This window comes from Notothenia rossii (genome assembly GCF_949606895.1).
Source record: "Notothenia rossii genome assembly, chromosome: 11".
In the NCBI taxonomy this organism is placed as follows: domain Eukaryota; kingdom Metazoa; phylum Chordata; class Actinopteri; order Perciformes; family Nototheniidae; genus Notothenia; species Notothenia rossii.
This window is the reverse complement of record NC_136910.1, coordinates 42,162,631-42,177,138: the sequence shown is the minus strand read 5'-3', so window position 1 is coordinate 42,177,138 and position 14,508 is coordinate 42,162,631. Positions and strand designations below refer to the sequence as shown.

The following is a 14,508-nucleotide window of genomic DNA, read 5'->3' as shown; positions in this document are numbered from 1 at the left end:
TTTTTCTGGCATACTTAACAGTATGGTAGAGGGGTATTGGAAAGCACAATATGTCGTTTTTGGCCGTGTTCTCATTCATGTTGTCAAAACCAGGCCTACATTATATCCCATCCTTTTCCTTTGTGTCCTGTTTTCCTCAAAAGTAATCTTTTTTTGTTGAAGTTGTCACCACCCAAGAACACACACATGTTCACAATCATAGATGATCTAGGATATACATTTCCCAGTGGGTGATTCATTTCCTGCCTGTTTGTCCTGCAATACATCTGTGTCTTTCAGTCAGAGCCATTTGTGGCCTTGGCAACATCCTCTTCGTTCATGACAAATCTAAATTCAGCCACCACTATCTAATCTGCTTTTGTGCTTTCTAGAGAGCCATCAGTCTTGTTCATTACAAGGACAGAGCAAACATGAAATACTCCACCTACACAAGGAGCTTCATATATTTCACACTTTAATACTGAACAATATCTGACACAAATAAAAGCTTAAGTGAACTTTAGAGTATGATTAATTACATTAATTATAGTAGGCCATGCAGGATATATATGCCACGTAAAGATACACAACGGAGAAGTGTCAGGTGAAATAATCAGCAAAAGCAATGCACTTTAATTATGGTGCTATGAAAGAGCAACCCAGTGCTATGCTCCAGTGGTTTGGCTCTCATCACTGCCAAGTTGACCCGTCACCAAGTCGGAGTAACTGACACTCACAGATCATTCTCCAGCTAAACAAGCAGCTGCTCTACTAACCCAGCAAGAAATGACACCACCATGTCACAATAAATGTATTTCCTAACAATAAAACGTGATCATTCAAATGTTTTGGAGGAAAAAGTGCAAAAAGTAACCTACCCTGAGATTCCTGAGGTTTGTTTGTTGTTCTTCCTCTGCACCTTTTCTGAACTGAACCTCTGATTTTATTGTAGCCAAAGGACGTTAGTATGACAGGAAACGCTGATAGATTAAAGTCACTACTTCCCTCAATAGGAAACCATCAATTATCTAGTGAATGTGCAACAAAGGAAGCAAAGTGCGTGCATGTGATTGTGCTTGTGTGCATGTTTTTGTGAGCATTTACTGTATAAAACTTTTCAAGAAGCCAGGATTTAAAATCGAAATCACGCAGTTTGTGGAGGATTAGGAAATTACGCAACAATCAAATGAAATAAATAAAAAATACTATCCAATACAAATGTTTATCAAAGTACTACAATTACCATTCATAATTAAAAGACATGGGAAAAAACGAAGGAATTTCATCATGTGTGCAAATTACACCTGAAAAATATCCCATTGATGCAAAAGTAAACAAAGAGAGGTAAAGAAACAGGCGTCTGTCCCACACACTGCCCTGTTGTTGGCACTTTCGGCGTCCGTGTGAGAAGGCTCTGAGTGCGGGGAAGAGATTTTCTGCCAGTCAAAGGAAACATGACCTCTGCTAAACACAGCTATGGTAAAACAACACTGTTAGAGGAAGGATAGTTTTGCTAAAGATAGGAAAAGATAACATGTGGCTTTTCTTGGCAACATTGGCATTGGAACTAAACTAGACAGTGCTAAGGCATTTATGCTTTTATGAAAAAGATACGAACACATGTGAACATGAAAAAAGGTTACAACCAAAATATCCAACATTAAAGGTGTCATGCAAAATGCACTTTTTGAGGTATTTTATACATATATGTGTCCCCGGTGTGCCAGGGAATTCCCAAAGTGTCAGAAAATAAAACCATCTCTCTTTTCCTATTTTCCTATCTCTAAAAACGGTGATACAACAGAGCTGATCCAGATTTGCTGCTGATATGACGTAATATCGGAAATGTGGGCTGGATTTACACCCACGGCCCTATCAGAAACGTTGCTATCAGAAACAATTCGCAACACATTATGGATGTAATATAGTCTTTGTTTACATTAGCAAGCATTGCTAACACTCAGAGAGTATGTGTAAAGAAAGGAACTCAAATAAGCATTTGAGCTCCATACTGGTTTCAGAAGTAATCCTTGAAGTGGTTTGGAACATGAAATATTGTTTAAACGGCAGAATTTAGCTGCATCTGAGCAGTGTGCCTGCGTGCTCAAAAGGGGGCGGGGCCAGCAGAAAATCAGCCATTCTCTAACAGGGCTTAATCGAGGGATGTCTAAAATGCATGATCTGTTTGGTATTTGTGAGCAAAAACCACATCATAGACATGTTTGTTATATATTTTTATATATCTGATACCCAAAATATATGCCTAAACATAGCATGATAGGTGATCTTTAAGACAACTACCATAAACTCAAACTTTTAAAGTCAGGCTACAGCAGAACAGGAAAGTCTATATGATCCGGAGACCATCACCTGAGAGGGCGCTCCATTGTCCCTCTCCATCCAGTACAGTGCAGGATCCTGGTTACGCGCCACAAAGTGGCAGTTAGCCTCCTGAAAGAGATAGCGCTCCTCGTGGGCCATTGACTGACACCACACATCACCCCGGGCAACACACAGTTCGGGGTCTCCAGGTGTCTACAGAAACCTAAGCGTCACAGGGCCTCCTTCACACAAACCAGCACCAGCACCTACCTGCTGCTGCTTCCACACAAGCATACAACAAACATTATAACTAAACATCTGTTACATCTGGACGGAAACATTTAGTTTGCATTTTTCTTAAAGCAGCATTGTTTTCTGTTTTGGTCACTTGGTCAATGACACAAGCTGAACACTTTCATTCAGTCCACCTAATGTACTCTCTTTCAGCTCAGTTATGTAACAACGTAGCAACCAAGGGCCAGATCGTCAGCATGCCTCCAAAAGGAGCTTTGAAAATGACATAGTATCGAAAGAGGCAAATATAGTGAGACAAATTCTCAGTGGACAAAGCTTATTTCACAAAAATATGGAGTTGCCTGGTGAATACTCTAACCCACGTTGAGCCGTGAGGAAGACATTTTGAATTGTTTTTGTTTACAAAAATAACTGACAAATCCTATTCATTGTGCCATTTACGGCTATAAATGCTCCTTTATGTTCAAAGTCCGTAGTGAAGTTGCTGAGCTGGAAGCGTCATTGGTTTTCCTTGGAACATTTTAATCTAAAACACAGTGAACCGAAACAGTGAAGTTGCGGGCTATGAAACCAAAAAAAGGCCCAAAAGATGCTACAATGCTCCGTAGAACTGAACTGCACTGCAGCTTTAAAGACATTGTTTCTTGTTGTAGATTTAGAAAGTAATCCATGCACACCTCCAAACGTCTTGATTGTTCTCATGAAGACCAGTTTTGTCTTTTTCTCTAAATATTTATGCAGAGTAATTTGAAGAGGCTACAATAACTAAATAAATTACTCCATAGAAGCTTCAAGTACAATACAACAATGTTGGCCAGGACACACCAAGCCAAATTCATATAATTACCTCCTTTAATTCCAAGGCTGGTGCGTCATGGTTGAATCAGTCTTTTGTGATGAGTCTGAGATATCCAAATGACTACAAACTTCAATCTTCCAGGTAAACAGCTCAGACAGACACTGGCTACTTTAGTATTGGACAAATTCTCCCATAGCAGAGCTCGCCAAGTCAGCACAGGTATTTCACCTCAAATCTACTTTTTCTCCTCGGAGCAGGCCAAGTACCATGGCCTGGACAGAGAGGAAGAGGATGAAGAGGAGGAGGAGGAGAAGGGGATTGGGGCTGCTTCCTGCTGGGTGGATGTCCCTGCATTGTAGGTAATGAGGCCGTAATGAAGCTACCTGGCTCTGAACGCACCGGCCTGGTTAAACATTCATGGAGCCCAGGCTGCAAACGTTCACTCAGTGCTGCACCTGAGTGTTGAACAGCTCCTCTATGTGTTTAAGGAAGGAAGTGTGTGTGTGTGGTGTGTGTGTGTGTGTGTGTGTGTGTGTGTGTGTGTGTGTGTGTGTGTGTGTGTGTGTGTGTGTGTGTGTGTGTGTGCGCCGCGCGCTGCCGCGCAGATATGTAATACCAGGATGTAGTAACTCTATCCTTCCAGACACCCGTCCTCACCCTCCCCCTCACAAAATTACTGCACAGGTATTCGATTACTGATCTTTGATTAGACAGATGAATTTCAGACTAATTACTAACCGCTCATTTACAGCGAACTAGTTTGGGATTAAACCATTGTATATTCTGAAACACATGCTGTCAAAATCTAAAATGAATCTCTGACCTAATGTAATGTGCTACGATAATTGTCAAGCACTCTGTTGGTGCCATCCACAGTGAGAAACTTTTAAATGAAAACACACACACACACACACACACACACACACACCGTGTTTACCATATGAGCATTGGCAGCAGCTGAAACACAGTTTTCCAATATCAATTGATGCAAACATTTCCATATCACAACAATCCAATCATGTGTTGGACAAATGTTTGTTTAATTCATTCTTGCAATTTGAATGCAGTGGCAACTTTTTCTACAATAAATGTGAATTGGGACATGAACGTTTTTAATCAAGTAAGATTATTGGTATTTGGAAATGTTTTTTTTCAAGATGGCAAGTACGATAACGGCTAAATAAAAACTAACGGACAAACAGGCACGAAACTGCTCTTATATTACTTCAATATATGTGTTATTGATACAAAAAAGCTTTTTTTCAATATGCAATTAGTGCTACATTATCTCTAAAATGGCTGTGTCTAAACTAAACACAGTATAATTTGATACAATATAGAACATTTATTCGATAAAATATGTTTTTCATTTAAAAAAAAAGAATTGGCCTGAGAACCATAGGGTCGCCGGTTCAAGTCCCTGAACAGACCTAAAAATATGGAGTGTGGACCTGTGCTTGAAGAAGTCACAGTTCACCTCCTGGGCACGGCCTTGGTGCCCTTGAGCAAGGTACCGGACACCGGCAATCTTGAATGACAAGCTGGATAACTTTTTGTCCTTGACCCACCACTTGTCCAAATAAATATTCACAGGCCCAATTAGTCCCAAACAGCTAAACGTTCAAGTAATCCTTTATTTATGTGAGCAAAACTGATTGTTGTCCACAGGGCATGACTCCTAGGCCGAAACAAGCTGTGAGGCTATTGTTTTTCGGAGTAGAGCATTCAGTGACAAAATCATACAATCACTAAAGTACAAAATCAGCTGTTCAAGACAAAATGTGCATGCAAATGGATTTTTTGCGGGATAGACATACACAGTAGATATCTAATCAATATATAGACTTATAATCTAAATAAGCTTACCTTTTTGTCCATGTCTTCAAATCAGTAAAGCTCTGCTGATGATCTGTGTGAGTCTGGCCGAGCAGCTGAAGTGACCACAGGATGTGAGGACAGAGGGACGCGATATATCTTCTACCTGTATTTATGACCGTCCCATAATGCAGCAGCCTCAGCATGTCCTCACAGTGTCCTACTTTTCCTACAGATTTTATTTTCAGGTCAGCCTTATTCAGAGTCGCAGGGCTGCAGAGGACAGAAAGCGTATATCAGTTACAGACATAATGTCCTCCTGTGCTATACTCCATTTCAATTGGAAATGTACATGTTCCAGATGTAATACAATAAATCATGGTATATGCTGTAGACAACTGGGTCACCACATTTTAGGCCATGTCCATGCAACTTAGCGCATTGTACATTTACTCAAGTACTGTCTGTAACTACTGTAGTACTCTTAGTTTTTCCTTTCTATGGCACTTTAGGGAATTATTGTTCTTTTATCTGACAGCTAAAGTTACTTTTCAGAAGAAATATGTGTAAAATAAAGGTAGGCTATAATACTTCCTAAATGTAGGAAATATTGGCTTCATTGTTTTTTTTTTATGGTGGCACCTTACAAAAAGATTATGCAGGATAAGAGAAAAGTGTAAACGATTAATACAAATATGCTGATAAAATGTCCGACATTTTAGAAATCATGACAATGTGATGGAATATTTTCACAAGTTAAAGTGAAAACTTTAACTTAAAAGTAAAGGTATTTTACTTTTATTTAAAGTAAAATACTAATATTAAAGTGTTTCTTTATGCCGCTCGCAAACAAAAGAAAATCATCTTCTTTTCACTTTACTGCTGAACATTTTCCTAAGATAAGTATCATTGTGTTTTATTTTTAAGTGTTCTTTTCATATGCTCTATCGGTTTAGTAAGTAGAATACTGTTTGAGAAACTGTAGATATCTTAGGGTGTCAGAGGAGGAAAGTAAGCCTCTTCGAAGTCTGCGCTGTTCCCACAGACATGATACACAAACTACTACTGCTATTGAGACAGAATACAATGCCCTAAATAAAACCTTCCTTTAACTTCTAGCTTTCTAACAGTTTAATTAGCACATTGATTGTTGGTTATTATGAGCAAACATACTCGCAGCTATGAACTGATACAACTTTCCAGAGAAGGCCTTCTGGATATTTAACCAACACAAGAAGGGTGAGAGCACAGCCTGCTGTCAGCTGCAGGGTATAACAGGTGATCCACAGTGCTGTCGTTTTAGGATATATCACGTGTAACCTTCCCTTTGTTGAATAATATTAAATATTTGTTAAATGTCAGGCTATTGTGGTGAGAGGAATAGTGTAAGGGCCGTGAAACACATGACCTCTCTGTGTTTGCTTTAATTTTTTGTGATCAATTAAGCTTAAACTTGGCTTACTGTTGTACTTGATGTAAATCCCACTGGATTAGAACATAAACTAAGAGCCTTTATAAAGGGGGCGAGGGGAGATTAATACTGTTTGATTTAACTTTACTGAGATTAGATGAGAGATATAGATTTATGTTTGGTATTTACTATTCACTTAAAGAATATCTTTATTGTCATACTCGGGTACAATGGAATTGTGTAGGGTTTTCTCAATACAAAGCGAAGAAAGAAATAATAAAGCAGGGATAAAAGCAGCAGCAAAAGAAAAGAGAAGGCACTATGTATATTAAGTTAAGAAAACAATGATATACTCGAAAACTGACTCTGTAGTGTGTGGTGTCTTGTTTTTGCCTAAAGAAACTCTAAGAGATGAAGCTGAAATATGCAAAGTTTTTACCAGTTTTGATTGTATCAACCCTATTTATAATAAATCTATAATTTCTGGAGATTATATTTCAACAAATAGGGATGACACACTATACTAAACTAACCTTCAAAACTCTCTTTTACTCTTTTGTAAATTGTGTAACCTTTTATTTTATTATATTTTTTATTATATTATAACTTTTTTTTTACTTTAATACTTTTTTATGCACGTAATTTATGTAACATTCAGCTGTCTGTGGCTCTTTTACTGCTGTAACAATGTACATTTCCCATCTGTGGGACTAATAGAGAAGCGAAGTCCCTCCCTTTCCGAGGGAGCTCAATGGGACCTTATTTCGGAAAAAGTATGTATTGAAGTCAATGGAGAGAGAAAGATCATCTTTCCATCCCGTTTGAATTGTGCCACGAATTACACATATGATGTTTGTCAATTTAAAAGATGAATTTGCAAGTCAAAAAAATTAAAATGTGTCGTAAAACTGTGAAGTAACACTTTTTTTTGTGTGAAACCGCTCAATGAACTACATCTCCCATCTCCCATCTCGCACCACACACCAAGACGGCCGTCACGTTAGCACATTTCACTTCTTTCAGAATGAGGCGAAAAGTATTAAAAGAGGTGAAAATCTCTACAAGTCTTCATGTTTAGAGCCGTACATACACACAAGGGGAGTTAGTCGGTTTCGTAAGAGCCAGCATGCTGGATCGGGATTCTGGGATTTGTAGTCTTTCTAGTTGCGTATTTTTCATAGTCTTATTTTTCAACAGTTTTACGACAAACTGTAACTTTTTTGACATGGAAATTATGTTTTAAGATTGACAAACATCATATGTGTAATTCATAGCACAATTTAAACAGGATCGAAAGATAAGTTTTCTCTCTCCATTAACTGATTCTGATTCACTTCTGCACAACATTTCAATGTTATTTCCTGGTCTGACCACGCCCCTTTCTTTACCTAAGGTATGTTCTGGGATAAGGTGTCTCAGTGCAAAAACTGACTGCACCAGCAGGTTTGATCAGTGCTCAGCTGTGTGATTGAAGTCACAGCTCTTTAACACTTCAACCTGAAATGAACCTGTGGAGCAGTAAAGACAATGTTACCTACAAGCGGTGGACCAATCATGAAGTGAGGTAAATCCTCCACATAACTTTACTTCTGCATTTCTTCATGTTTGTAATGCTAACAGGTAGCATGGAACCTGTTGTTGTGTTAACATATCAAAGTGTTGCAACATAGAAATAAACGGTGATTCAATAGGAAATATTGTGCTTGAAACTCAATATGTTGTGACTGGTAAGGCCTGAATGTCTAATTTTGGTGTACTGAGATTTAGGAGTGGGGTGAATCTGGGGATTCACAGTGATGAGGACCAGGCCACAGATAATGAGATCTGCACTATAGCCTCAGCAGGAGTGGACTCAGAGGGAAGACAGTCTGCAACCATGTCTGGATTGGATCAACATGAGGGTTTGTAGATCACTCTTAATTGTCATGTTTGAACACATGAAGGATACAAGCTCTTCTGAATTGACTAAGGTAAAAGTAGCTATGCCATACTGAAACACCACAATGTCAACATCTGCATTCGAAAGGTTGCTAAAAGTGAATGTATTCATCATGCAACAGAATGGCCACTGTCAGGGTTTCATCATTACATTGTTTTGATCATTTTTGTTGATGCATTACGTTGTGAGCAGTGCTTTAATGTTGTAGTTGGTCAGCATAAAAATCATTTGATTTCTTTGTATTCTTTTTGTTAGTTTCATCTAAAAACATTTTGTCATATTTAATCAATTATTATAATGCTTTGCTTGTAGAAGTATTAGTAGCGATAGCTGTAAAAAGAAATTGCATAGAAAATCTACTATTTCCCTTATACAATGTACAAAGAAGCATTAAGAATACATTATTTTAAAAGACAAAATACCTAAATGATGTGCTTTTTCTTTTTACACAAGGCATGATTAAGTGTAGTCGGCTTCATTTTTTAAATAATTTTTTTTATTTGATCCTTACCCATCATTTTATCTCATTATGTTGTGCTTGTAAGATTATTGAGCCGTCTACATTTCTTCACAGTGAACCTGCAGTCACTGTCTTCTTTTCCCTTTCGCAGAAACCTTCACAGTGGACGAAGCTCTGGAGGCGATCGGCTTTGGAAAGTTCCAGTGGAAGATGTCTGTCGTCACAGGACTTTCATGGGTAAGAATGCTTAAACGTGCAGAAAGGATTTCCCTCTGACTTCCAGAAAATAGATGTGTGTCATGCAGCGCTGGGCCTCTCTGAGAACAGGTTGCAGACGCAATGGAGATGATGATCCTGAGTATCTTGGCCCCCCAGCTGCACTGTGAGTGGAAGCTGCCCGGCTACCAAGTGGCTCTCATAACATCGGTAAAGTCCCTTTCACATATTTTTAAAAACGTTGTATTATACCTGTCACAATAACTACCTCTGTTGGACTGTTGACTATCCAGAAATAATTGCGATTAACAATATTATTGATTAGATTTATAATAATCAGATATTGGAATTGAAATGTGGAAACATTCAAAAATATCCTGAAAAATAACAGACATAAATACTATTAAAACACAGCACCAAAACGATGAATACAAATGTACTCTCATCCTCTGCTTTTGAAATAAATGCATATAAGGCGATGCCCAAGTCTTACAATGGTTGGGGAAATCCAGCATAAAAACTGAGCTAATGTCCATAAATCCTAGAATAAAGCGATAAGCTAATTGTGGCAAGTTTGCATGTTATTTCCACAAAAATGTCTTAGGTAGTGTTTGCTGGAATGGGTGTCGGGTCACCTTTATGGGGGAATATGTCCGATACGTACGGCAGGAAAACAGTAAGTCTACTTTATGAGATTTTCATTTATGAATGATTGTTTTTTTATGTATGATTAGATTTTAAACGTGTGTGTTTTCTGTCTCAGGGTCTGACGATGTGTGCCTGCTGGGCTCTGATCTACGGCGTGTTGAGTTCCTTTGCTCCTGTGTACGGCTGGCTCCTGCTTCTACGGGGCCTTGTAGGCTTTGGCATTGGAGGAGTTCCTCAGTCGTAAGTTCAACTTCTGTTTTTATGACAGACTAGCACATTTGAATAGCCTTTAAATGATTTGCAACAAACATGTGGTCTCTTTTTAGGGTGACACTGTACTCTGAATTCCTTCCAGTGAAGTCCAGAGGCACCTACATCATGCTGATTGCGGTACTTTGGTGTTTTTATCGTTACTGCATGTCTTGTACTTTATTCCAGTGTTGAATCTTTAAACCGACTTAATATACTGTTCATTTAATGTGTACTTTAGGCGTTCTGGGCGATTGGCTCTGTGTTCGAGGTCCTCCTGGCTCTGTTGATAATGCCCACTCTGGGCTGGAGGTGGCTGCTCTTCTTTTCCAGTTTACCGATGGCAGTGTTTCTATGCTTCTGCTATGTAAGTATTTTGGTAATTCCAATAAAGAAACAGCTGATTTTCAGGTTCTTGACTGAGCTTTCTGTGATGCACAGTGGCTTCCTGAAAGTGCTCGCTTTCATCTCCTGACGGGAAAAACAGGGAAGGCCATGGAGACTTTAGCACGCATTGCCAAAGACAATGGCAAGCCTATGCCTAAAGGGAAGCTTGTTGGCAATAAACAGGTCAGTTAAGCCATATATGTTCCTGTTTTATTCAGAGAGAGCAGATGAGTATCCAAAACAATGCTTGATTACAACGATTAAGAAATATACCTTCTGTTTTTGTCATTTCACAGAATGAGCGTGGAAGGATTAAAGATCTCTTCACTCCTCAGTATTGGAAGACAACTCTGCTTCTTTGGTTTATATGGTTTGTGTCTAATCCCCTCTATTCTTTAACTTTTCTTCATCTGGAATTTCAGTCAAAGGTAGTTATTTAGTCAAGTCTGGATTACCGACCCAGTTAAGTTGAAAAAAAATAGGTTCACTTTGTTGTATTGTGGTTATTAGTCTGGGAGTAAAGACTTGAATGCAACATTAACTGAATGAGGCTCCTGTGTCAAAATATAGTGTCCAAATGTTTTATTTCGGTTATTATTCTGCTTGCATATTCCTGAATAAAACTGCTTACTCAAATGACCTCAAATGAATTTAACACGGTGCACACCTTTGCCCAGGTAGTATTACAAACGTAGTGGATGCTTCCTAGTTGACCAGGTAACATAATGCTGAGATTTGTCTTGTATAGTAGTTGGAACAAAAGGCTACATTTAACCCTACACAACTTATAACTCTGTGTAGTTATTTTATCCATAGGTTTGCAAATGCCTTCTCCTACTACGGGATAGTACTCTTGACTACTGAGCTATTCCAAGCTGGACAGTTATGTACAGGTAGGAGCAACTCATTGTCATTTTGTTTCTTAAATTGGAACAAACAACAAAAACAACTTTCCTTTTCTTTATAGCAATTCAAGGGGCCAAGATTGAACCAAGCTGTAGTCTGGAATGCAAATATTTGACATCAAGTGACTACAAAGACCTTTTATGGACCACCTTGGCTGAATTCCCAGGTACAACGCTCCTCTTAAGCTGTTTTCAGAGCTGTAACTTGAAACTTGTTGGTAAAGACTTCCATGGTTCTGCTGCCGCGAACAGTGTTGGGATGATATACAGGTTCCTCCATATTTTAGTATCCATCCATAACGAAAACTTTCACAACATGGATATGCTTTTTGCTTAAATGCAAGAACCAATAGATTTTATTTATACAATACCCCACTGAGGAGCCATAATGACAAATATAAAGTAGATTTAAAAACATATCAATGCCAAGGAATATGGTTCAAATAAAGCTCACTTTGCATTTGTATTTACATACCTTTTATTGAATCCGGCTAAACGTATTTATTTTTGTTGATTTATAAGCTCTTGTTTATTTCCGTCTCAGGCCTGCTGGTGTTGTTTAAGGGAGTCGCTTATAAAAAGAAAAGAAAGCTGCAGCTGATTCAGAACGCTGCTGCTCGAGTCCTCACTGACACTAAGAAAGTGGATCACATCACTCCTGTTCTGAAGTCTTTACACTGGCTTCCTGTCTGTCAAAGAATAGATTTCAAAAATACTGCTGCTGGTTTATAAAGCACTGAATGGTTTAGGCCCAAAATGCATTTCTGACCTACTGCTAAATGATGAACCATCCAGATCTCTCAGGTCTTCAGGGACTGGTCAGCTTTCTGTCCCCAGAGTCAGAACTAAACATGGAAAAGTGGCGTTTAGTTATTATGCTCCAAATATCTGGAACAAACTCCCAGAAACCTGCAGGTCCGCTGCAACTCTGACTACTTTTAAATCCAGGCTGAAGACTTTTCTTTTTGTCGCTGCTTTTAATTGAACTATTCACATCTTAACTGCACTTTAACTTTTATCCATGTATTTTTTCTTTTAATGTTTCTTTTATTATCTTTTCTTTTTAATGACTGATTTTAAATGCCATTTTCTTAATGTCTTTCATTTTTTGTAAAGCACTTTGAATTGCCTCATGTTGAAAGGTGCTATATAAATAAACTTGCCTTAGGGTGTATAATTGTAGTTTTTGCGTACTGTGTTTGTACAACTCTTTACTGCCACATCAGGTTTTGTTTTTGTTATTTCTTTCAGGTATTTTACTTATCATCCTTGCAATTGACCGTATTGGCAGAAAGAAGAGCCTGGCTCTGTGTTTCTTCATGTTTTCTTTGTGCATACTGCCCTTATTTGCTTGTATCGGGAGGTGAGTTTGTGTTATTTTGTCACATTAGCACAACAGCGAAATATCAAATCATCATGACTGACCTCTTAACTCTTTGTGTCTGTCTTTCTGTCCATGCAGGCTGTCTGTTACTATCTGCATATTTATTGCCAGAGCCTTCATCTCTGGAGGATTTCAAGTTGGTTTTGTTTACACACCAGAGGTAGGTTTACAAACCATTTTACCACGCTAACAGCAATGATTTGTTTTTAGATTACTTGAACGGGCCGTAATACTCTTTCTTCACATTAGGTGTACCCGACAGAAACGAGAGCCATAGCAATGGGGACTTCCAGTGCGGTAAGCAGGGTGGGGGCCCTGATTACCCCCTTTGTGGCACAGGTATGCAAAATGACAAGAATAATAATAATATCAATCAACTTTAACTGTTTTCTTTTTTTTTTTAAACAGATTTACAAAGTGATTCATAGACATTCAAATAAAGAAAAACTGAAAAATATAAAAATTAGGATAAGGTCAATGCAGCCAAGAAATACAAGTCACTTGAGACAATGAATAATGAGTAAATAAAATAATAAAAACAAAACAAACTCTAAATGACCATCTCTGCTCGCACTTTAGAAATAAACTAGTTCCAGCAACACTCATTTTTGGCTCCTTCAGGCTGTTTGTTTCTCCACCTCACATTTTGTGTTTTGGTTTCAGGTGATGCTCAGACAATCAGTGAATGCGACCTTGTCGATTTACCTGATCTTCTGTCTGCTGGGTGGCGTTGCATCCTTGCTCCTGCCCATTGAGACGCTGGGTCAGGGTCTGCAGGAGTCCGGTCTTGATCAGGAGGCAGGACAACATACAGCCACTACCAACCAAACAAATAATACAGCACACTCCTCTAACCAGAGGTAGAACATCTCAAAAGAATGACATTGTTTCCACTACAAGCTGCTGCAGATGCCACAGTTGCCTGAGAGTTGAATCCTGTATGTGATTATGGGTAAACAACATGCAAACAAGAGGGGGACAATGTCCTTATGAGCACAGTCATTTAGGGTCGGCCCACTCCCCATGTCTAATGAGAGTGGAGGCACACTTGTGCTTGGACTGGTTTGTTAAGCTCCACCTGCATTAAGGCCATGAGAAGCAACAGAGAGACGTGATGAACGTCGACGAAGCTCTGTTTAGAGCAGCACATTCTAAGCCTTGCCCACATTTTCAATAAATAATATCGTATTTATTTATATAAAAAGCCAGGGGGCCTTTTTCTTATTAAAATTGTGTTACATGACTTATGTGAGACTCTGTTGCAATTTGCATAATAAAATATTATTTGTTTTGTTATTATGGCTTTACGTTTAAGTTAAACTATTTCTATTTTAATTTTTGTTATTTTTTGTATTTAACTTCTCCGTTGTGGATTGTCACCAAACTAATCTACAATTATGATAATATCCAGGTATTTTTCTGAAATGTTAACATTAATCTGGTCTCTGTGTTTAAACATCATAGTTAATTGATTTTTGATTTGTTTTAGTCGAACAACACAACACATAGTGACATTGGGAGATAATGAGGGGACATTTGAAACGGTTTTGTTATTCAGACCAAATAATTAATCCTGAAAATAACGAGCAGATGCACCGGTAAGGAAAATACTATCTATGTGTTACCCTCCTCAACATTATGTCAGCTTCGCTGCGTTTCATAACATGAGCAGAATATTATTTCATCAACATTTGTATTTGGGAGTTCCTAGTCTGGCCAGTCACCTTGACAACATTGGC

General features: G+C 38.4%; 2 protein-coding genes across 4 annotated transcripts in view; one reads left to right on the top strand and one right to left on the bottom strand.

Moving 5' to 3' along the window:
- LOC307025319 (unconventional myosin-Ic-like) overlaps window positions 1–2,460 on the bottom strand; it is a gene marked incomplete at its 5' end in the record, with an annotated part of 8,592 nt that extends 6,132 nt beyond the window's left edge. Inside the window, one exon of the mRNA XM_079659954.1 lies at window positions 2,350–2,460. Within this exon, the coding sequence (XP_079516080.1) occupies window positions 2,350–2,460 (111 nt within the window). The remainder of the gene's footprint in view (window positions 1–2,349) is intronic.
- A 5,509-nt stretch (window positions 2,461–7,969) lies between these two features.
- Window positions 7,970–14,065, top strand: svopb (SV2 related protein b). 3 transcript variants are annotated; one of them, XM_079660540.1, is made up of 16 exons: window positions 7,970–8,145; window positions 8,376–8,482; window positions 9,132–9,217; window positions 9,308–9,406; window positions 9,801–9,872; window positions 9,960–10,084; window positions 10,171–10,234; window positions 10,335–10,460; window positions 10,535–10,663; window positions 10,777–10,850; window positions 11,297–11,373; window positions 11,448–11,552; window positions 12,637–12,748; window positions 12,848–12,929; window positions 13,019–13,108; window positions 13,433–14,065. In XM_079660540.1, the coding sequence occupies exons 1-16, from the start codon at window positions 8,084–8,086 to the stop codon at window positions 13,631–13,633; spliced, it is 1,611 nt and encodes a 536-aa protein (XP_079516666.1). In that variant the 5' UTR covers window positions 7,970–8,083; the 3' UTR covers window positions 13,634–14,065. The 3 variants fall into 3 exon arrangements, with proteins under 3 accessions (XP_079516666.1, XP_079516664.1, XP_079516665.1); XM_079660538.1 differs by having other exon boundaries at window positions 8,343–8,482; XM_079660539.1 differs by having other exon boundaries at window positions 7,971–8,145; window positions 8,349–8,482.
- The last annotated feature ends 443 nt before the right edge of the window (window positions 14,066–14,508 follow it).

Excerpts from the sequence above, each read along its gene's own strand:
- svopb (XM_079660538.1), top strand. The coding sequence starts at position 8,084 with ATGAACCTGTGGAGCAGTAAAGACAATGTTACCTACAAGCGGTGGACC. Across the intron at positions 9,407-9,800 it reads AAGTGGCTCTCATAACATCG|GTAGTGTTTGCTGGAATGGG; the intron begins GTAAAGTCCCTT and ends AAAATGTCTTAG. Across the intron at positions 11,374-11,447 it reads AGCTGGACAGTTATGTACAG|CAATTCAAGGGGCCAAGATT; the intron begins GTAGGAGCAACT and ends TTTTCTTTATAG.